This window comes from Podarcis raffonei, chromosome 18 (genome assembly GCF_027172205.1).
Source record: "Podarcis raffonei isolate rPodRaf1 chromosome 18, rPodRaf1.pri, whole genome shotgun sequence".
Lineage (NCBI taxonomy): Eukaryota > Metazoa > Chordata > Lepidosauria > Squamata > Lacertidae > Podarcis > Podarcis raffonei.
In genome coordinates this window covers 7,117,818-7,140,926 of record NC_070619.1, presented here as the reverse complement: position 1 = coordinate 7,140,926, position 23,109 = coordinate 7,117,818, and the positions used below count along the sequence as shown (strand labels likewise).

General features: G+C 49.6%; 1 protein-coding gene across 3 annotated transcripts; it reads right to left on the bottom strand.

The window, feature by feature from the left end:
* Window positions 1–384: 384 nt before the first annotated feature.
* On the bottom strand, window positions 385–21,244 carry DUS3L (dihydrouridine synthase 3 like). Of its 3 annotated transcripts, XM_053372734.1 has the most exons (13): window positions 21,097–21,242; window positions 16,757–17,075; window positions 14,786–15,391; window positions 13,712–13,753; window positions 11,111–11,263; window positions 9,136–9,252; window positions 8,178–8,243; window positions 7,115–7,225; window positions 6,627–6,723; window positions 4,525–4,600; window positions 3,513–3,701; window positions 1,630–1,758; window positions 385–566 (listed from the first exon to the last, which is right to left on the bottom strand). In XM_053372734.1, the coding sequence occupies exons 1-13, from the start codon at window positions 21,129–21,131 to the stop codon at window positions 494–496; spliced, it is 2,013 nt and encodes a 670-aa protein (XP_053228709.1). In that variant the 5' UTR covers window positions 21,132–21,242; the 3' UTR covers window positions 385–493. The 3 variants fall into 3 exon arrangements, with proteins under 3 accessions (XP_053228709.1, XP_053228710.1, XP_053228711.1); XM_053372735.1 differs by lacking the exon at window positions 8,178–8,243 and having other exon boundaries at window positions 21,097–21,243; XM_053372736.1 differs by lacking the exons at window positions 385–566; window positions 1,630–1,758; window positions 3,513–3,701; window positions 4,525–4,600 and adding an exon at window positions 5,916–6,052 and having other exon boundaries at window positions 21,097–21,244.
* Between the last annotated feature and the right edge of the window lie 1,865 nt (window positions 21,245–23,109).

Genomic DNA, 23,109 nt, shown 5'->3' with positions numbered 1-23,109 from the left:
AACTGGCCCCCAAGAGTTTTATAACTTAAGGGGTTAATCATTCTCCACCTAAGGGAGTGGGGGGTGTTGATAGTGGCACGATACTGAGGTTGAACCTGCTCTAATTGGCTGTGGGATTCTGTGGGAGTTTTCCTCCTGTATGTTTCGCTGAACGTCTTCCTGCAATGCATAAGTCAGGGCAAAACCTCTCTGTCCCTTTCCCCAGTTGAAACCATTGTTAAGACTTTCCCCTCTGGACTCCATATGTGCTATTTAACAGCTAACCGCTCCCCTTCGCCTTGGATCAGACAATGAAATGCATGTATACTGGATCGGTGCCGTCTTGAAATGTCCAGGAGAGGTTGTCGGGGGAAATCATCCTTGAGGCAGACTCCACACAGCAGCCAAATCAAAAATAGAACTTTTTTTTATTATTATTCAAAACCAAGAGATATGCAAGATGTGCATTGGAGACAGCGCTTCCCCCTATCTTGCCCCAACGACGACCGTCCTCCTACTTGTAAGAATTTGCCTTGTGTTTTGGAAGGAAAGTGAAGCTGGCAGGAACAGGACCCAAAAGCATCTCACTGCAAGGAGAAATTGAGAAAACTGCAGACACGTCTCTAGATTCTTCCAACAGCACACACACCTGCGATTATACTTTGTGCACGACAGGCTAAAAAGGTAAAGGGACCCCTGACCATTAGGTCCAGTCGTGGCCGATTCTGGGGTTGCAGTGCTCATCTCGCTTTACTGGCCGAGGGAGCCGGTGTACAGCTTCCAGGTCATGTGGCCAGCATGACTAAGCCGCTTCTGGCGAACCAGAGCAGCGCACGGAAATGCCGTTTACCTTCCCGCCGGAGCGGTACCTATTTATCTACTTGCACTTTGACGTGCTTTCGAACTGCTAGGTTGGCAGGAGCAGGGACCGAGAAACAGGAGCTCACCCCGTCATTGCGGGGATTCGAACCGCCAACCTTCTGATCGGCAAGTCCTAGGCTCTGTGGTTTAACCCACAGTAGCGACAGGCTACTGAACTTTTATTATGAGATGAAAACCCCATAGGGTGCAAAAATGCCATGACAGAAATCTCAGAGGTGCACTTTTTAGACCGCTGCATGCCACTCCCCCAATTTCTATAAGGAACTATGGAAAGAATGACAGAGAGGAAGGCAATTCAGCTGGGATGTTGGGAGAGAATCTGCATTGCCCTTTTCGTACTTCTCCTTGTTCCTCGGAAGAGCTCAGAGTGAGATTTGCGCCACACAACAAGCTCGTGAGGTAAGTTAGGCTGGGAGATCATCTGAGCGAGATTCGCAGCCGAGTGATCTGAGCTGCTCTTCCCACACAGCTGGGCTAGAAGAGTTTTGTCCTGGTTTGGGACAGAGAAGTTGTTCCCGCTGGGTGTCTTATGGATTTGGGAGATAGGAAGCCCATGGTTTGTGTTGCATCAGATGCAATAGGGTCCACTTCTAGCTTTAACTAGTCACTCCCTTCAAGGGCCAAAACCCACATTTCTGCCTTCGTAGCAGCTGAAATAATCTTTTCTCCCCCTCTCTTCCTCCTCACTTCTACATAGCTAATGTAGTTGTGTGCTTAACATGCACAGAAAACTGTCAACTGTTTGGCAGAAGTTCAAACCATTTTTACCTGATCTTAATCCAGTCACCCACGTTCTGGCTTGCCATTAAGGTCTCCAAATAGTCCCGGCCCATGTAGTAAGGGGGTCTTTCGTTAATCCTCTGAGGCAGGCGCTCCAGTAAGCCGGCTGGAATGTACCTGCCAAAGTAAAAAAAGTAAAGGTAAAGGACCCCTGGACGGTTAAGTCCAGTCAAAGGCGACTATGGGGTTGCGGTGCTCATTTCGCTTTCAGGGTCGTGGCCAGCAGGACTCAACCACTTCTGGCACAACAGGACACCGTGACGGAAACCACAGCGCACGGAAATGCCATTTACCTTCCCGCCGCAGCGGTACCTATTTATCTACTTGCACTGGCGTGCTTTCGAACTGCTAGGTTGGCAGGAGCTGGGACAGAGCAACAGGAGCTCACCCTGTTGTGCGGATTCGAACTGCCGACCTTCTGATCGGCAAGCCCAAGGGGCTCAGTGGTTTAGACCACAGCGCCACCCGCATTCCAGCCTGCCAAAGTGCCAAAGAAGGAAGAAAGGAAGACTCATTTTCCATGACAGTAGGAGAACAGCCTCATCTTGGTTGCTCCTCTCACTCACCCCAGAAGTTAGGCTTATTCAAAATCTAGCTGCAGCTATAAGAATGGGAGATACAGGGCAGAGTCAAAACAAGGCTGTTGCGAAGCCCTTCCTTTTTGAGTAAGTAGGAGGAGAAAACACCACTGAGGAATAAAGGAAGAAGTGGCAGCTATCTCTCTTGATGCTGCCCCAATTTTAATTGCAGTGATATTATGAACTCACACTTAGCAGGCATATAGTAAAGGTAAAGGACCCATGACCATTAGGTCCAGTCGTGACCGACTCTGGGGTTGCGGTGCTCATCTCGCTTTACTGGCCGAGGGAGCCGGCGTACAGCTTCTGGGTCATGTGCCCAGCAGGACTAAGCTGCTTCTGGCAAACCAGAGCAGCGCACGGAAACGCCGTTTACCTTCCCGCTGCAGCGGTACCTATTTATCTACTTGCACTTTGAGGTGCTTTCGAACGGCTAGGTTGGCAGGAGCAGGGACCGAGCAACGGGAGGTCACCCCGTCACGGGGATTTGAACCGCCGACCTTCTGATTGGCAAGTCCTAGGCTCTGTGGTTTAACCCACAGCGCCACCCGCATCCCTATATAAGCAGGCATATATATAGTGCTTTAAAAAACACCCACTGTATCTGGTCGTCGTTAGTAGCAAGCTTCTAACTTTCCCCAGTGTCAAGCTAGGCTTTTAAAGTACATGGACTTGTTTCTCAAAATCTCCAAAGCCTGAGAAGCAGCTGATGAGTAGAATGTCCCTGCAGCGTGTCACAGACAGCAGAAACTTAGTGGTGCGATAAGGTGTTTTGAATTCTGGTGCTGGAGGAGACTCTTGAGAGTCCCATGGACTGCAAGATCAAACCTCTCCATTCTGAAGGAAATCAGCCAGAGTGCTCACTGGAAGGACAGATCCCGAAGCTGAGGCTCCAAGACTTTGGCCACCTCATGAGACGAGAAGACTCCCTGGAAAAGACCCTGATGTTGGGAAAGATGGAGGGCGCAAGGAGAAGGGGACGACAGAGGACGAGATGGTTGTATGGTGTTCTCGAAGCTACCAGCATGAGTTTGACCAAACTGCGGGAGGCAGTGGAAGGCAGGAGTGCCTGGCGTGCTCTGGTCCAGGGGGTCACGAAGAGTCGGACATGACTAAATGACTAAACAACAAAATATGTTTCTTGCAGGATCCAGTCTTGCCTACCTTACAAAAAGGAGTTTCACACCTGAACTGATATAAGCTTCTTACAAGAACCCAAGGCCAGCTGTTATTAATACCGGGATGGAAAGGCAAAATGCAGTGACGTAGCAAGGGCTGAGGAGGAGCTTCTACCTGCAGAGAAAGGACAGCCACTCCAGCAGAAACTTCCTGGTTTTCTCCACTCCCTGCGTGTCTGATCCCCAATGCTCCAAGCCGTAGTTGGTGAAGTCCCTGAGGATGTTGAGCCTCTCTCCCGACGAGATGTCCCAGTGCCGCTGCTCTTTGATTTCAGTGAAGATCCAGGGCTTGATCAGCGCCCCCCTGTGACCCGGAAGAACGGCCGCCGTGAGAAAACCATGAGCAGAATCTACGCGTACACACGCACATGGAAATGCTCAGGTTCTAGAGCCAAGTCCCCGAGCGGTATGCCTGCCGCCCTGGCAGAACGTAAGTGCGTGAGGAGAAACACACGCACGTGATCGAATATTTTTGCCATCTAGATTGCATAGCAAGAACCCATTAGGGCAACTATTGGGATTTGAAAGTATCCCATCATTATGATTCAATACCCCCCGTAAGATGCACACACATTTCCCCTTACTTTTTAGGAGGGAAAAAGTGAGTCTTATAGAGCAAAAATACGGTAGTTTGCAAACCGGAACCGTCACTTCCGGGTTCGTGGCACTCAGGAGCCAAAACATCTGGGAACTAAGCTGTTCGAAAACCAAGGTATGACTGTAGTGTCTTCACTGGCTGAGCTTTAACACAACCTCCAAGCCACAAAGGCCCTTACATGAGCTGCAAGCTAATGCGTGCTGCAGCTTGGAGTAAAGCAAGCTACACAAATGTAAGCCAACTGCTCTGCAACTTGTTTCCCTGCAAAGCAGGAGAACCTGAGCTGCGTGCACAAGCAGAGAGATCACACACAGACTAAATTGCTCAAGGCTGATCCAAGGCTTAGAATTGTGTCTGAACACAGCCATTGACTGGCTTTCCAGGGTTTTAGGTTTTAGAGTTTTTCCCAGCCATAGCTGGAGAAGCCGGAGACTGAACGTGGTGGACCTTCTGCTTGGAAAAAACCCCATGAGGGTAACGAAGGGTACTTTCTCCTCCAGACCACCCAAAACGAAGGGAAAACACTTGCCGAGCAATCATAATTCCCGAAACTCCACTCTGCATGGCTTGATTAGCATCTTCGAAAGACAAGATATCCCCGTTCCCTGCGCCAAAAGGAAAAAACAATAATTCAGGGGTCACCAAAGCAATCCCCAATGCTTCAGATGCAGTTTGCCAGGCAGAGGGCCTTCTCGGTGGTGGCGCCCGCCCTGTGGAACACCCTCTCATCTGATGTCAAGGAAATAAACAAGTATCTGACTTTTAGAAGACATCTGAAGGCAGCCCTGTTTAGGGAAGTTTTTAATGTTTGATGTTTTATCGGATTTTTAATATTCTGTTGGGAGCCGCCCAGAGCAGCTGAGGAAACCCAGCCAGATGGGCGGGGTATATTATTATTATTATTATTATTATTATTATTATTATTATTATTATTATTATTATTAACTGTTTCTCTTAATAGTTCCAAGCACTTATTTATGGCTCTGTCAACTGCCCCTGGCCACAGCGATGCCTTTTGCAAGTACAGTGTTACTTTGGAAGTTGAACTGAATCCATTCTGGAAGTCCGTTCGACTTCCAAAACATTCGGGAACCAAGGCACAGCTTCTAGTTGGTTGCAGCCAACTGGAAGCCGTGGAAGTCGCGTTGGACATTTGAGTTCCAAAGAACTTTTGAAAACCGGAACAATCATTTCCGGTTTTCAATCTTTGGGAGCCAAAACATTTGACTCCCAAGGCGTTTGAAAACCAAGGTACGACTGTAAATGGATTTGAAACAGCCCTGTCTGTAAATGAGGTTGAGGTTGCACAAAAAACCGCTAACATCCAAGATACCTCCTCCTCCCTGCTTATTTTGCGGCGGCAGCATGCAGAGCGCTGCCCAGGAAGTTTACTATCTAAGAAACAAGACCGGTGAAGGGAGAACCAGCAGGCAGCTTCCGGTCCAGGCCTGCCCCTACTAGATGGCACTAAAAGGTAAAGGGACCCCTGACCATTAGGTCCAGTCGTGACCGACTCTGGGGTTGAGGCGCTCATCTTGCTTTATTGGCCGAGGGAGCCGGTGTACAGCTTCCGGGTCATGTGGCCAGCATGACTAAGCCGCTTCTGGCGAACCAGAGCAGCGCACAGAAACGCCATTTACCTTCCCGCCGGAGCGGTACCTATTTATCTACTTGCACTTTGACGTGCTTTCGAACTGCTAGGTAGGCAGGAGCAGGGACCGAGCAACGGGAGCTCACCCCGTCGCGGGGATTCGAACCGCCAACCTTCTGATCGGCAAGCCCTAGGCTCTATGGTTTAACCCACAGCACCACCCGCATCCCTGATGGCACTAAAAATAGCTTCTCAAATCCAAAGCATTGATTGATGTCTTCAAGGAAAGTGGGAAACTATTCAGAATGACCGGGCAACAACGAGCCACATGTCTCCTGTAGTCTTCACTCACCTCCAAGAGTCCAATCTAGAGATTTCAGAGAGGAGGAGAGAAACGAATTGCTCTCTGACCCCCGTGACGTTCTTTGTGGCAGCCCACAGGCCAGTTCAGCTGCTGACCACTGATCTACAAAGAAGAGTCCTGATGGGCCGGACTAAGGAAGGTCTATATGGACCAGCATATTGTTTCTGACCAGTAGCCAGCCATATGCCTCCAGGAAGCGACTGAAGACAGCAAACCTCCTCTGCTGTTGCCCCTCCCCCTCCCCCAATCATCAAGCAACTGGAACTGGGGTAGAGTGCATCTGAATACAGAGGTTCTGTTTTAGCGGTTGTAGCTGGCAGACCTCTCTTCCTCCCCCCTAGACATTTATCACCCGTCTTAATTCATCTCACAAGTTAGGGCTCTTTTGCCTGTCCTGAACTTACTTCATTGAGCATCCTTGAGTTTTCGCGCTGTGGGAAGGTGGGGCAGGGTGGTAGCGCAAATATGGGAAGTATGGCAAGAGGAAAGGTAGGTTTTCCAAAGATCGCAGAAGCAGGAGGAGGAATCGGCAGCTTGATGAAGAGGGAAGCAAACCCAGCCCAAACAATCCAAGCCTCAAAACTGCAGCATTACCTCCAAGCCCAAAATATGTTGCAGTGCCGGATTCAGCACAAAGGAAGCAAAACCAGCACGCGGGAAGAACAGAACTACCTACCGAAAAGTGGCATCGGACTGGCAATTTTTGCACACACTGCAATGTAGTCCCAGTTTGCCGCCTTTGTGTACCGCTGCTCCCTCGACCGGCCGTGAAGCTAACGGGGTCAGAAAAGGGAAAGCTGACACACCGCTTTTTGAAATGTTTAGGTAAGAACAGAGATGTGGTCTACCAACCCCCACAGTGCCACACATGCCCCTTAGATCAGGGGTAGTCAACCTTTTTATACCTACCGCCCACTAATGCATCTTTCTTGATGATAAAATTTCCTTACCAGTGCTCAATGGAAGGATTCAGTTTGTGCTGTAGAACTCCCTACCGCCCACCTAGAATCCTGAAACGCCCACAAATGGGCAGTAGGGACCAAGTTGACAACCCCTGGGCTAGATGGTGTAACTTTAGTCTGATCTAGTAGGGTGTGTGCGTTTTGGTGTTTTTTAAATGAAGTTACTGCTCATCTGAACGTGGCTTAAGGAAGGCTACTGTACCGTGACCATAGAGGCACCCCACTCCCGGATGCTGGGAATTAGTTTGTGAGCCAGGTTGGTTTTCTCTTGTACCCCGGTCCGGATCTTCACAGTCAAGGGAACATCTAGCACCTGTCGAGGAAAAAAGGAACGATGAGCCAAGCGAAGTGTGCCTCGGGAGCCGAACCTGAGCGCGACAAAGCTGGACTCTGGAGATTCCTTCGCCGAAAGCTTTCACCAACGGCTGCTCCGAGAATGCACAGAGGAGGCCACAGAGTAGAGTAATCCCTTTTTGAGACCAGCGACTTCTGTACCTGGTGGGAAACTCAAAAGCCAGCCCCCCACATCTGAGAGTGGTTTGGGAGCTGCACGGTCAGGGAAAAAACAATGCTGTCCAGGGTTGTCAAGACTGCGGAGAGAATAATTGGGCGCACTCTTCCCGCCTTGGACCAAATCTATGCTTCCAGGTGCCATAAGAAAGCTGCAGAGATAGCGCAGGATAGTGCGCACCCCGGAAATGATCTCTTTCAGCTTCTGCCTTCTGGAAGACGGTACAGGGTTATAAAGACTAGGACTAGCCGCCTGAGAAACAGTTTCTATCCAAATGCGATTTTGGTTTTAAACGCAGTATAAGGTAGTCTCTATGGGAGTATATTGTATTATGGGGTATCAGAGTTTTTAGGGGGCTAACCAGGCTGGGATAGCTGTGATAGCAGGCTTGTTGGCTTTTGAATGTCCTCTGTAGCTTTTTTCAATTTCGTTGTTCTGTATGGGACAATGACAATAAAGATTATCGTATGTGTATCGATTATAGTATCGTATCGAAGAACCCCATGCCCCACCACAAGGGCCTTGTAATTATAATCTTGCGATGATTATGATTATGATACCCCACCCATCTTGCTGGTCTGCCCTGGGCCCTGGACACATTAATCGCAAAGCAGCAGCCAATAAACAGGTCAAAGCTCGCAGATTATGTGACGTTGTGCAAAGCTGATACAAAGAGGATGACTGTGGTTGCAAGGAATGAAATCCAGGACTGCTAGGAGCCAGCCAAGGGGAAAAAAACCACACACCAACTTACGTAGTTCATGCCTCGGACAATCTGCTCAAACTTGTTGGGACGGCTCATTAAGCCACATCCTCCCCCCTGGGAAGAGAAAGGAGAGGAGAGTGAAGAGCGTTTTGAAAGATCACTGGGGGGCGGGAGGGTGAAGGTCATAATCTCTGAACTGATTTCAGTCCTTGATGGTCTGGGCTTCCCATAGGTTTAGCCACAGGTCCATCAGCTTGAAGGAGGGAGAGGTGTCAACTTGGCAGAACTTTTACTTAAAAAGAAAAAAAAGGTGGGCTGCAATTTTGTAAGACTTGGAGAAGTTCCTTTAGGCTCCCCATCGCTTCCAAGCTAAGTAACGGGCTAAGATGAATTGTGAAGGGAAACTTAAAGGTAAAGGTAAAGGACTCCTGACAGTTAAGTCCAGTCGCGGACAACTCTGGGGTTGCGGCGCTCATCTCTCTTTATTGGCCGAGGGAGCCGGCGTTTGTCCGCAGATAGTTTCTCTGGGCCATGTGGCCAGCATGACTAAGCCGCTTCTGGCGAAACCAGAGCAGCGCACGGAAACGCTGTTTACCTTCCCGCCGGAGCGGTACCTATTTATCTACTTGCACTTTGAGGTGCTTTCGAACTGCTAGGTTGGCAGGAGCAGGGACCGAGCAACGGGAGCTCACCCCGTCGCAGGGATTCGAACCGCCGACCTTCCGATTGGCAATCCCTAGGCTCAGTGGTTTAGACTACAGTGCCACCCTTCCGGCGGGAAGGTAAACGGCGTTTCCGTGCGCTGTTCTGGTTTCACCAGAAGCGGCTTAGTCATGCTGGCCACAAGACTGTCTGCGGACAAACGTCGACTCCCTCGGCCAATAAAGTGAGATGAGCGCCGCAACCCCAGAGTCGTTAGCGACTGGACTTAACTGTCAGGGGTCCTTTACCTTTACCTTTTTAGTGCTTGAAAGCACTAGCATGCTTAAAGGGCTTAATGGGCTACCTTGTTATAGATGAGGTCGATAGGGCAGCCCACATTGATGTCCACAAAATCCACTTCGATGGTCCGGTTGAGAAGCTCTGCGCACTTGGTCATGGTGTCTGGGAACGCTCCTTCCAGCTGCAGAGGCGTAGGGTGAAAGAGGGTCAAAGGGGTGCCCCAACTCACGAAAGCAGCTTATAGGCATTGCACATGTGCCAAACTATTTATCTGCAAGATTTCCCAACTTGCCTTTTGATGTTTGCACCCCACTCAGCATGAAGGGGGACGCGGGTGGCGCTGTGGGTAAAAGCCTCAGCGCCTAGGGCTTGCCGATCGAAAGGTCGGCGGTTCGAATCCCCGCGGCGGGGTGCGCTCCCGTTGCTCGGTCCCAGCGCCTGCCAACCTAGCAGTTCGAAAGCACCCTCGGGTGCAAGTAGATAAATAGGGACCGCTTACTGGCGGGAAGGTAAACAGCGTTTCCGTGTGCGGCTCTGGCTCGCCAGATGCAGCTTTGTCACGCTGGCCACGTGACCCGGAAGTGTCTCCAGACAGCGCTGGCCCCCGGCCTCTTAAGTGAGATGGGCGCACAACCCTAGAGTCGGACACAACTGGCCCATACGGGCAGGGGTACCTTTACCTTTACAGCATGAATTACATAAATCAAAAGAGAGTGTATCAATAGAATACAGTGAAAAGACAGGCATGGCAGACTTAAGACTATGGTCTAGTGCAAATCGCATGAGCATCATAGCTGATCTCCACCACTCCTCGCTCCAGTGCTGCAAGGAGTTTGGGAGCTCCTGCCTCGGCCCCAGCCTGCTATGTCTAAACGCAACCAACTATGGCCAGTGTCAACCATCGTTTAGGAGAACAAGGCAACTCCAAACAAGGGTTTATAATACCCACAACAAGGAGACAGTATTAAAAACAACCCCCAACAAAAGTATATCATCTCCTTCCACCTTTACTTCTGCTAACTACCAATGAAGCTGGCAATGGATTTTGGTTAAAGATGGCCTTAAAAGGGAATTCCTGGAGGGGCGGGTTATCGAGACCTATTAGCTTCCCATGCGGGAGCATCTATCAGCCAAAGGAGGAATAATAATAATAATAATAATAATAATAATAATAATAATAATAATAATAAATTATTTATACCCCGCCCATCTGGCTGGGTTTCCCCAGCCACCCTGGGCAGCTTCCAGCAGAATACTAAAATACAGTAATTCATCAGATATTACAGTGGTGCCTCGCAAGACGAAATTAATCCGTTCCGCGAGTCTCTTCGTCTTGCGGTCTTTTCGTCTTGCGAAGCACGGCTATTAGCGGCTTAGCGGCTATTAACGGCTTAGCGGCTTTAAGAAAAAGGAAACAAACTCGCAAGAACTCGCAAGACGTTTCGTCTTGCGAAGCAAGCCCATAGGGAAATTCGTCTTGCGGAACGACTCAAAAAACGGAAAACCCTTTCGTCTAGCGCGTTTTTCATCTTGCGAGGCATTCGTCTTGCGGGGCACCACTGTAAAAGCTGCCTTCAGATGTCTTCTAAAAGTCTGATAGTTGTTTATTTCTTTGACATCTGATGGGAGGGCGTTCCACAGGGCGGGTGCCACTACTGAGAAGGCCCTCTGCCTGGTTCCCTGCAACTTGGCTTCTCGCAATGAGGGAACCGCCAGAAGGCCCTCAGAGCTGGACTTCAGTGTTTGGGTTGGATGATGGGGATGGAGACGCTCCTTCAGGAGCTGCAGAGAGCTTTCTCTCTCCCTCTCCTCCCAACAGGAAGAACTCTCTTCTCCAACCTCCAGCGGCTGTGGGAAGGCAGAGGTGAAAGGGAGCACAGTCCGGCCTTTGCCACCAGCCATGGGGAACCACTTTGAGCATCATGGCAGCCAGGAGAAGACCAGCAAGGCCATCTCCATTAGCCTCAGAAGCGACTTGCTCCTGTTCTCTCTCCCCCGCCCCCCAGTGTGGCCGTATTGTGAGTCTGCCTTCAATCTACCTGAACGCCAAAGAGATCCTCTGTGTTGTGTCTCTTCAGCAATGCCCACTCGGACGACTGACCCTGGAGCAGGTTCGTGCAAACAGCCATCTCGCCGCAGGTGACGTCCGCCCCAAACCGCTTGCATATTCTTCGGAAAGGAAGGTTGCCGCACTGGAATCCCCAGAAGAAACCAGGAGAATGGAGTGTTACGGTTGCCTCGGGGCAGGTCTCGAGCCAGCACAAGCAAGACACCACGTCTAAACAAAGACACGGCCCGATCTCACAACATGAAGCATGTGAGGGCTGAATGGGAATAGCTGCTGGCGCTGCAGCTAAGTGCCAGGCCTCTTCATCCATTTCAACCAATTCACAATTCCAGCTTTTCACCTGTTCCTAACCAGACTGCAGCCAAATGTTGCGATACAGTGGTACCTTGGTTCTCGAACTTATTCCGTTCCGGAAGTCCGTTCCAAAACCAAAGCGTTCCAAAACCAGGGCGTGTTTTCCCATAGGAAGTAATGCAAAATGGATTATTCTGTTCCAGGCTGTTGAAAAACTACCCCTAAAACCGCCTCTCCTGGTATGTTCCACAGAGGAACTTACGGTCTTCAAATAAAAACATCCTGAAGGTCCCAGGCCACAGAGAGGTTAGGCTGGCCTCAACTAGAGCCAGGGCCTTCTCGGCTGTGGCTCCAATCTGGTGGAACGCTCTGTCACAAGAGACTAGGGCCCTGCGGGACTTGACATCTTTCCGCAGGGCCTGCAAGACAGAGCTGTTCCACCAGGCCTTTGGTCAGGGCACAGCCTGACTCCCTCCTTTGGCAATCGTCACAGAACTTTAGCTTAATGGTTGCCATCAATTTGATTTTAATTAATTTTTACAATGAAATGTTTTTAGAATGTTGCACTATTTTATTGTTGTTAGCCGCCCTGAGCCCGGCTTCGGCTGGGGAGGGCGGGATGTAGATAAAATTTATTATTATTATTAAAGTGCTTCTCCCCACCGCCCCAATCAGTGTGATCTTTCAAGAGAGAGATCTCTCTCTCTCTTACACACACATCAAAGTGGCTGGGCTTCAGAGCGCTGCAGGGACGCTTTTCCTCACCGGCCCCATCAGCGCCAATTCTCTAAAAACGGAAGCACAACACTAAAAACGGAAAATCGGGACATGTTCGACTTCAAAAAAACATTCGAGAACCAGAACGCTCACTTCCGGGTTTGCGACGTTCAGGTTCTAAGTTGTTCGTGAACTAGGCTGTTCGAGAACCCAAGGTACCACTGTATCTTGTTTTTGTAAGCCTTAAGCAGAACTCCCCCCCCCAAACCAGCATGCTTTAATTGTCACAGCAGCCAGGAGGGCATACAGGTTTCGCTGTAAGAATTTGCAAAGGTGACAAAGATTCAGCTACGTATGAATAACGGGGGCAGCTATTCTCAGGTAAGGGGGGTTGGAATGCCAGTTGGGAGTACGTGGTCAGCGATACAGTGGTACCTCAGGTTAAGAATTCATTCTGGAGGTCTGTTCTTAACCTGAAACTGTTCTTAACCTGAAGCACCACTTTAGCTAATGGGGCCTCCTGCTGCTGCCGCCGCGCCGCCGGACCCCGATTTCTGTTCTCATCCTGAAGCAAAGTTCTTAACCCGAGGTACTATTTCTGTGTTAGCGGAGTCTGTAACCTGAAGCGTCTGTAGCCTGAGGTACCACTGTATGCTGATGGCACACAAACTGAAGCACAGGACACAGCCTGAGGCACTGTTAGCGGGCAGTTCCCTAGACCAGATGGATGGGAGGTTACCTGCACTTGATGGGGTTACACTTCCTCTGAAGGAGCAGGTTCATAGCTTGGGGGAACTCCTGGATCCCTTGCTGTCACTCAAGGCGCAGGTGGCCTCAGTGTCTTCCATCAGCTTCGACTGGTGGCCCAGCTATGCCCCTGTCTGGACAGGGATGGCCTAACTACTGTCATCTATGCTCTGGTAGCCTCCAGGTTAGATTAATGCAACACGTTGTACATAGGGCTGCCTCTGAAGACGGTTCCGAAACTTCAGCCGGTGCAGAATTTGGCAGCCAAGTTGCTCACTGGGACAAGATGGTTTATGTCTATTGCAGAGATCCTGGCCTGACTGCACTGACTGCCGGTCAGCTTCTGGGCCTAATTCAAAGTGCTGGTTTTGACCTATAAAGCCTTGAATGGCTCAGGACTGTAATACTTCAAGTATCACCCCTGCCCGTAGGAACTGACCGGGACCCTGCAATCACCATCAGAGGCCTTTCTTCATGTGCCTCCTCCACATGAGGCCCAGAGTGGGGCAACACGGGGCCTTTTCTTCAGTGGCTCCCTGCTTGTGGAATGCTTTTCCCGGAGAGGCTCACCCCAGTGCCTTTGGTACATATCTTTAGGCACCAAGTGAAAACGTTCCTCTTCAACTAGGCCTTTGGCTGATTAACATTCTACAGCCTTTTAAATGTTTTTGTGGGAGCGGGGCTATTATTTTGTTTCAACTATTTATGTGTGCTTTTACCTTGTATTTTTAGGTTGTAAACCACCCTGAGATCTTGTGAGGAAGGAAGATCTATAAAACAAACAAACAAACAAACAAACAAACAATCTACCTACCGTTGTTAAAGGAGCTAAATAAAGCTTCTCGTGGAGATCTAACTGTAAGACAAAATCATGAAAATGCAAGTCATGTGTCAGGAAGCGTAAGGTGTGGGCTAATAATTTATGCACTGCTACGAATGTTAGTTTGGCCACCTCTTGAGAAGAGAAGACTCCCTGGAAAAGACTCTGATGTTGGGAAAGATGGAGGGCACAAGGAGAAGGGGATGGCAGAGGACGAGATGGTGGGACAGTGTTCTCAAAGCTACCAGCATGAGTTTGACCAAACTGCGGGAGGCAGTGGAAGACAGGAGTGCCTGGCGTGCTCTGGTCCAGGGGGTCACCAAGAGGCGGACAAGATTAAACGACTAAACAAATGACAAAATGACTAAAGCCTCTCTTGGGCTCAAGGGCGAGAAATGAAATGCATTGGACTTAATACACAGTGGTACCTCTGGTTACGTACTTAATTCTTTCCGGAGGTCCGTTCTTAACCTGAAACTGTTCTTAACCTGAAGCACCACTTTAGCTAATGGGGCCTCCTGCTGCTGCCGCGCAGCGGCCGCACAATTTCCGTTCTCATCCTGAAGCAAAGTTCTTAACCCGAGGTACTATTTCTGGGTTAGAGGAGTCTGTAACCTGAAGTGTATGTAACCTGAAGCATATGTAACCTGAGGTACCACTGTATATGAATAATGCAAACTGTTCAGTTGTTGCCATCCTGACAAGTAAAGTCAAATCTTCAAGTCCTGCATGTGGAGTCTAATTCATCCCTGAGGTTTGAGGGTGAAACCTCTGCATCGCTCTGAATAACTAAAAAAATATATACAGTGGACGCTCGGGTTGCGAACGTGATCTGTGCGGGAGGCATGTTCGCAACCCGCAGCGCCGCGTCTGTGCACACGCCGGTTGCGATTTGGCGCTTCTGCGCAAAGCATGATTTAGTGCTTCTGCGCATGCGCGACAGCCGAAACCCAGAGGTAACCTGTTCCGGTACTTCCGCGTTTCGGCGTGTCTGTAACCCAAAAAAACACAACCTGAAGCGTCTGTAACCCGAGGTATGACTGCATATGGTAACACAAACAGCCTTACCTTTCTCTTCTCACACGGTCTGAGTTTCACAAGATCTTCATCTGTCACAACCCCAGACGTTTTGAGTGCGGATTCCATTGCGGGCGGCAGCTGACTTGGACTCTCTGGTTCCTCCAGCATAGGACCTTCTTTTGGCGACGAAGGACCAACCTTTGCCGCCTCTTCTCCTGCAGCTCTGAGATCCACGCTTCCTGGGGAGGCGGAAGAGTCCGCGGCCTCTCTCCTCACGGTGGGGTGTGGGACCGCCGCTTGGCTCCCAGCCCCCTTCGCGTGGTTGGGCTTAGCTAAGCGGCAGAGGTACTGGTTGGACTTGTCGAAAGGGAACTTCTTTTTGCGCAGTTGCTGCTGGAGGTCTTTGCTGAGGCTGTTCTTGACGGCTGGCGGCTTCCCCTCCCGCTGCTTCAAGAGGCCTTCATCGATGACGTTCTCGTAGTCCTCGCCCAGGTGGGCTGAAGCAAACCGGCAGGTGACCCCATACATACACCTGCCGAACATCTTGAAGAGTATGCAGCTGTCTCCCAGGTCCGGCGGCTTGGTGGCCATATATTCTTTGACGCTGTGTAGGAAACGGCAGCGGGAGCCGAAGAAGCACTTCTCGGCCCGTTCCTTCAACAAGAGAAAGAGGCTGCTTTAAAGGAGGGTAGCATAGGTTCTTAAATATACCGTATTTTTCGCTGTATAAGACGCACCAGACCACAAGACGCACCTAGTTTTTGGAGGAGCAAAACAAGAAAAAAAATATTCTGAATCTTAGAAGCCAGAACAGCAAGAGGGATCGCTGCGCAGTGAAAGCAGCAATCCCTCTTGCTGTTCTGGCTTCTGGGATAGCTGCGCAGCCTGCATTCGCTCCATAAGACGCACACACATTTCCCCTTACTTTTTAGGAGGGAAAAAGTGAGATAGAGCAAAAAATACGGTATATACAGTATGAAGTTGCAGGTCACGCCCTGGTCATCTTACACCCTACAATTCAGCAACCTCCTCTTTAGTAAAGGTAAAGGGACCCCTGACCATTAGGTCCAGTTGTGGCCAACTCTGGGGTTGCGGCGCTCATCTTGCTTTACTGGCCGAGGGAGCCAGCACACAGCTTCTGGGTCATGTGGCCAGCAGGACTAAGCCGCTTCTGGCGAACCAGAGCAGTGCACACAAACGCCGTTTACCTTCCCACCTATTTATCTCCTTGCACTTTGAGGTGCTTTTGAACTGCTAGGTTGGCAGGAGCAGGGACCGAGCAACGGGAGCTCACCCCATCACGGGGATTTGAACCGCCGACCTTCTGATCGGCTAGTCCTAGGCTCTGTGGTTTAACCCACAGCACCACCCGCGTCTCCTAACCTCCTCTTTAGTCCCACCTTAATCCCCTCACATCCAACAAGTGACCTGTGGCAAAAACCTTAAAAAAAATATGTATCTTTATTTACACATTAAAAATTACACATAATGAAAATACAATGTTCTGTTATAATGAAAAGATCTACACCAAAGAAATAGAAAAGAAAAGGAAAAACATAAAGAAAAGAAAGAATAGAGAGTTAAAACAAAAATCTTATCAAGAACATTCAATTTTTAAGAAATACAAACCATCATCGATGTTGTTATATACATATATTCCCAGTAAGAATCTTTATTTTCACCTTTTCAATTTTTCTTCATCCCTCTTACTTTATCTATGCCTGATCTCTGGCTTTCTGTGACGGAAACCAGAGCGCACGGAAACGCTGTTTACCTTCCTGCCGGAGTGGTACCTATTTATCTACTTGTGCAGGTGAGCTTTCGAACTGCTAGGTTGGCAGGAGCAGGGACCAAGCAGCAGGAGCTCACCCTGTTGTGGGGATTCGAACCGCCAACCTTCCGATTGGCAAGGTTTAGACCACAGCGCCACCCGCATCCCCATGCCATTAACAGGGCTAGGAGCTCTCAAATTTTGTCAATCTCTTCATCAAGTCCTAATCCTCCTCACACAAAGTTTACCTGGACGACTGATGGGCAGAGGCGGTTCTTCTCGTAGTGACTCGGCTTCATGCAAGGGCGGCCCTTATTCTGCCCCCGGGCCCTTTTTTGGCCCTGAGGCTCCTTCGCAGTTCTGTTTTCCTCTTCCGGCGAGCTCTTTTCTTCTGCATTGCTTTCATCTTTTCCCAGCTTCTGCAGTTTGGCAGGAGGCTCATTCAGGTCTCCACCGGTATTTTTCTCTGCACTGTCCTCTGCAGCTAGCACATCGCCATCTTTCTCATTCGTCGCCTCCCCTTCCCGATCAAGGTACGTGTGGAACTTTTCTTTTGTAGAGAGGTACCTATAGGGGAGAAGGGTTGTGAAGTTTTGTGTCTACACCACATCACCTACGAGTGATAGTTCATAGAGACAGTGAGGGGGGTTAAGTCAGTAGAGGGCTACATTTTTGCGATTTACCGATCGCCAAGACCACATAACACCAGTCTTGAAAGACCTACATTGGCTCCCAGTACGTTTCCGAGCACAATTCAAAATGTTGGTGCTGACCTTTAAAGCCCTAAACAGCCTTGGCCCAGTATACCTGAAGGAGTGTCTCCACGCCCATCATTCAGCCTGGACACTGAGGTCCAGCGCCGAGGGCCTTCTGGCTGTTCCCTCACTGCGAGAAGCAAAGCTACAGGGAACCAGGCAGAGGGTCTTCTCGGTAGTGGCACCCACCCTGTGGAATGCCCTCCCATCAGATGTCAAAGAAATAAACAACTACCTGACATTCAGAAGACATCTTAAGGCAGCCCTGTTCAGGGAAGTTTTTAATGTATGGCATTTTAGTGTATTTTTTGTCTCTGTGGAAGCCGCCCAGAGTGGGGTGGGGTACAAATAATAAATTATTATTGTTATTATTATTTTAAATCAGAACTTAAATACAGTGGTACCTTGGTTCCCAAACGGCTTAGTTCTCAAACAAATTGGCTCCTGAACGCTGCAAACTTGGAACTAAGTGTTCTGGTTTGTGGAAGTTTTTTGAAAGCCAAACATCCGACGCAGCTTCCGATTGAGTGCAGGAAGCTCCTGCAGCTAAAAGGAAGCCACGCCTTGGTTTTCGAACGGTTTCGGGAGTCAAACGGACTCCCGGAATGGATTAAGTTCAAGAATCAAGGTACCACCGTATAAGGGTTCGGTTTTACCACACGGTGACAAAAATATTTCTCATCAGAAGAATCTGCACCCCAACCACCAAGAACTTTTTAATAGTTTATTTATTATTGCATTAATTTTCCATCTTTTCTCCAGTGGTCTCAGGATTGCATACATGTTCCTCTGCCTACTCCTCATTTTATCCCTCCCACAATCCTGTGAAGGCTGAGATACTGTGACTGACTCCAAGGTCACCCACTGAGCTTCATGGCTGAGAGGGGATTTGAACCCAGGTCTCCCAGGTCCTAGGGATGCAGGTGATGCTGTGGGTTAAACCACAGAGGCTAGGACTTGCCGATCACAAGGTTGACAGTTCGAATCCCCGTGACAAGGTGAACTCCCGTAGCTCGGTCCCTGCTCCTGCCCACCTAGCAGTTCGAAAGCATGTCAAAGTGCAAGTAGATAAATAGGTACCACTCCGGCGGGAAGGTAAACAGCGCTTCCGTGCACTGCTCTGGTTCGCCAGAAGCGGCTTAGTCCTGCTGGCCACATGACCTGGTAGCTGTACACCGGCTCCCTCGGCCAATAAAGCGAGATGAGCGCCGCAACCCCAGAGTCGGCCACGACTGGACCTAATGGTCAGGGGCCCCTTTACCTTTACCTCCCAGGTCCTAGTTTAATACTCTAGTCACTACACCACCCTGTGGACTCTGAAATAAAAATGAAAACCCCACACATGCTCCAAGAAGCTCCATGCATATGTGTTTGTCTTTTTAAAAGAGAAATGACCCATCAGAGATTTGTGTCATGGACGAATGTTATGGGTTTAGGAAACATTCAGACAGAGGCATTCATAGGAGTTGAGATCCTCCTGTAAAGGGAGCCCTGCTGCACCTGTTGCAAAGCTACTGAGATACCATTTGCTTTGCAAGCATTTTTATAGAAATGTAGAGTTGGAAGGGACTCCAAGGATCATCTAGTCCAACCCCCTGCAATGCAAGAATTCCCAAAATGCAGTCGTCCCCCCCAATCCAATTTGAGACCTGGCTTAGTTCTGCAAATGTGCTAGCGTTTTTATTGCTGCACCACTTGGTAGGCAGATTATCAGAAACTACAGCTTTATAACAAGAGGATGTGCTTTGCATGTGGGGAAACGCCAGGCTCATCTTTCTTGGAAAGGGTCTAAACTGGGGAAGACCCTCCCTGCTTGCATTAGACTATGGCAAACTCCCTCCGACAGAAATGTGCTCCAACTGGGCATGAGGCAGCTTTTTCTAGGCAAAGAGCTCTGTTGGGGGATATATATGATCTGTTTCGCAAAGTGACTGAGAGTTTAACCCTCCTCACCTTCCCGCTTTTTAAAACCAGCCAATCGCTATTTTTATCTGATGAGAAACTTTGTTAAGAAAACAAACCACCACCATTCAGAGGCTTTCAACCAGTTAAGGTAAAGGTAAAGGGACCCCTGACCATTAGGTCCAGTTGTGACCGACTGGGGTTGTGGCCCTCATCTCAGTTTATTGGCCGAGGGAGCCGGCGTACAGCTTCCGGGTCATGTGGCCAGCAGGACTGAGCCGCTTCTGGCGAACCAGAGCAGCGCACGGAAACGCCGTTTACCTTCCCGCCGGAGCGGTACCTATTTATCTACTTGCACTTTGATGAGCTTTCGAACTGTTAGGTTGGCAGGAGCAGGGACCGAGCAATGGGAGCTCACCCCGTGGCGGGGATTCGAACCGCTGACCTTCTGATCGGCAAGTCCTAGGCTACACCAAAAAAACAACAACCCCAGTGCCGATCTGCTGCCCTGCGCTGTTGCTTTTAACGGCTTCCTACTAGGGTGGGGGTTGAGAGGGGAAGCAGATCCAGCAGGAGCCAGGGTCAGCAGCCTGAAATTGGGGGTGGTGGTGTTGAAGGGGAAAATGAAGGTGGTTGGTTTTCTTTTGGGGGAGGGGGTTACAGTCAGTGGAGAGGAGGGCTCCCTGCTTTGCATGCAGAAGGCCTGAGGTGTCAAACCCCCCAGTTGGTGCTGACCTTTAAAGCCCTAAACAGCCTTGGCCCAGTATACCTGAAGGAGCGTCTCCACCCCCACCATTCAACCCCAACACTGAGGTCCAGCTCCGAGGGCCTTCTGGTGGTTCCCTCCCTGCGAGAAGTGAGGTTACAGGGAACCAGGCAGAGGGCCTTTTTGGTAGTGGCTCCCGCCCTCCCGTCAGGTGTCAAGGAAATAAACTACTATCTGACTTTTAGAAGACATCTAAAGGCAGCCCTGTTTAGGGAACTTTTTAATGTTTGATGTATTTACCGTGTGTATAATATTCTGCTGGGAGGCACCAAGAGTGGCTGGGGAAACCCAGCCAGATGGGCAGGGTATAAATAATAAATTATTATTATTTGGGCATCAGCCTAGGACTGGGCAGGCCCATGGTAATATTCTAATGGGAACCGCCCAGAGTGGCATGCAGAAGGCCTCGGGTTCAAACCCCCCAATTGGTGCTGACCTTGAAAGCCCTAAGTGGCCTTGGGCCCAGTATCCCTGAAGGAGTGTCTGCACCCCCATCGTCCAGCCCGGACACTGAGGTCCAGCTCTGAGGGCCTTCTCGGTAGTGGCACCCGCCCTGTGGAATGCCCTCCTATGTCAAGGAGATACACAACTATCTGAGTTCTAGAAGACATCTGAAGGCAGCCCTGTTTAGGGAAGCTTTTAATGTTTAATAGATTATTGTATTTTAATATTCTGTCGGAAGCCGCCCACAGTGGCTGGGGAAACCCAGCCAGAAGGGCGGGGTATAAATAATAAATTATTAATATTATTGGGGCATCAGCCTAGGACTGGGCGGGCCCAAGGTAATACAGTGGTACCTCGGGTTACAGATGCTTCAGGTTACAGTCTCCACTAACCCAGAAACAGTACCTCCAGAACGAATTAAGTTCTTAACCCGAGGTACCACTGTATTCTAATGGGAGCTGCCCAGAGTGGCTGGGCAAACCCAGCCAGATGGGCAGGGCATAGAAAATAAATTATAATTATAATTATTATTAGCATTCCCAGGTCACACGCCCCCCACCCCCAAGGAAGACGTTGCCTGTCAGTGCAGGAGATACAGAGCGACCAATGGGTTCAGCCTAGGGCGGCTTCCTATGCTCTTTGGGGTGCAGAACCTGGGCAGGGAAGGAGGGAGGGGGTCTAGGGAAGGTTTGGGGTGCGGAGGGGGCACCCTAATACTCACTGGGCTCTGATAGGGGCCACCCCAGCAGCCTCCATTGGGGCGGGGGCGAGGGCCGCACCCCCCCAGCCCCCCCCCAGGCCCACACCCTCCGCCTGCCGAGCAATTCAGACACGGAGCGCGACCCCCCCCCCGGCAGCCGCACAGCGTGGCTTCCAGCGCTTCCGGTCCCGAACCGGAAGCTCCGCGGCCGCTTCCGCTTCCTCTCCCTGGAGCGCGGAGGCCGAGATTCCTAGAGCGACGCCGACCAGGGAGGAAGAGGGAAGAGCAAAGGATTCTAGCGCCCCCTGCCGGAGGTTCCGTCTAAGCTCCCGCCGCTGTTTTTTCCCTTGCGAAGGGAGGGAAGGTTGGGAAGGAGGGAGAGGCGGGGCTTAGGGGAAAAGGCGGGTTGGGATTGGGGGAAAGCGGGAGGGCGGGGCCTCGGAGGGCGGGGCTTAATTGGAAGCCCAGCCAAATGGGCGGGGTATAAATAAATTATTATTATTATTATTATTATTATTATTATTATTATTATTATTATTAACGGGCGAGAGAATAAAAATGGCATTGATTTTGTGTTTGGGAAACAGCAATCCTCGAAGTGGTTTATGGGAAAAGATAAAAAACAACAAAATTCAATAAAAGTTTATTTTATTTTATTTTATTATTATATTCATACATTCATTCATACATTTAAAAAACCTCAATAAGACTACCACTAGCAAAATGTTGCAGCAGCAATTAAAAAAGGTACAAAATGTCAAAGCCGCAATGGGTTAGGCTAAAAGCTCAAATTAAAACTCGTGCAAAGCTCTATGGAGAAAGAGAAGAGTTGAATATAAATGAAAATTATGTCCTTAAAAAATTGCTTGCGTGCAATTTGGTATCACTACCTGAAGAGGGTAGCACATGCCTTTTCTGTTCCTATGCTTAGTTTGGGGAAAGAGATGAATGGGATTTTTGCAGCCGTTTGGTTCATCGTCTAACTAACCAGATCCTTACATAAGTCTGTGGGATGTCTCCCACGTCCAAAGTACCAGCTGCAATCTGTGCAAACGTCCTCGCTCCCCGCAAATCCTGCCTCAATGAAATTCAGGTTTCTGCATTTGGAATAAAATTGCACTCTTAAAAACAAACAAAAAACAATCAATTTTGTTCCAGGGGTTCATGAAGAACCCAGCTATACAGCTGAAGCAACCCTCCAACATTTCTCAGATGAAAATTTGTTGTTGTTTAGTTGTTTAGTCGTGTCCGCCTCTTCGTGACCCCCTGGACCAGAGCACGCCAGGCACTCCTGTCTTCCACTGCCTCCTGCAGTTTGGTCAAACTCATGCTGGTAGCTTCACGAACACTGACCCACCATCTTGTCCTCTGTCGTCCCCTTCTCCTTGCGCCCTCCATCTTTCCCAACATCAGGGTCTTTTCCAGGGAGTCTTCTCATCTCATGAGGTGGCCAAAGTCTTGGAGCCTCAGCTTCAGGATCTGTCCTTCCAGTGAGCACTCAGGGCTGATTTCCTTCAGAATGGATCGGTTTGATCTTCTTGCAGTCCATGGGACTCTCAAGAGTCTCCTCCAGCACCAGAATTCAAAAGCATCCATTCTTCGGCGATCAGCCTTCTTGATGGTCCAGCTCTCACTTCCATACATCACTACTGGGAAAACCATAGCTTTAACTATATGGACCTTTGTCGGCAAGGTGATGTCTCTGCTTTTTAAGATGCTGTCTAGGTTTGTCATTACTTTTCTCCCAAGAAGCAGGCGTCTTTTAATTTTATGACTGATGAAAATAGGGACGTCCTCTTCCATCCCCTCCAACATTTCCCTGATGCAAAAAGGGAGGTCCCATACATTAACAACAACAATAAAAAGAAAAAAAAAACCCTGGCTACACCCATGGCTCGAGGGATGTGTGGGATATCGAAGCACCTGACTTTTGCAACAACTGGAATGTAGAGGTTTGCAGAAACCACATCCATTGCTCCTCGCACTTTTGACTCTCTTCCTCCCCGCCTTTCCCCCCGGTCCGTCCCACCCACC

What these genes read in the sequence shown, in the direction of transcription:
- DUS3L (XM_053372734.1), bottom strand. Translation starts at nt 21,131, where the DNA reads ATGGAGGCTGCTGGGGTGGCCCCTATCAGAGCCCA. An exon ending in TCGACCTCATCTATAACAAG is followed by an intron (nt 8,244 to 9,135) that starts GTAGCCCATTAA and finishes TTCTCTTCCCAG; the next exon opens with GGGGGAGGATGTGGCTTAAT. An exon ending in TTGTCCGAGGCATGAACTAC is followed by an intron (nt 7,226 to 8,177) that starts GTAAGTTGGTGT and finishes TTTCCTCGACAG; the next exon opens with GTGCTAGATGTTCCCTTGAC.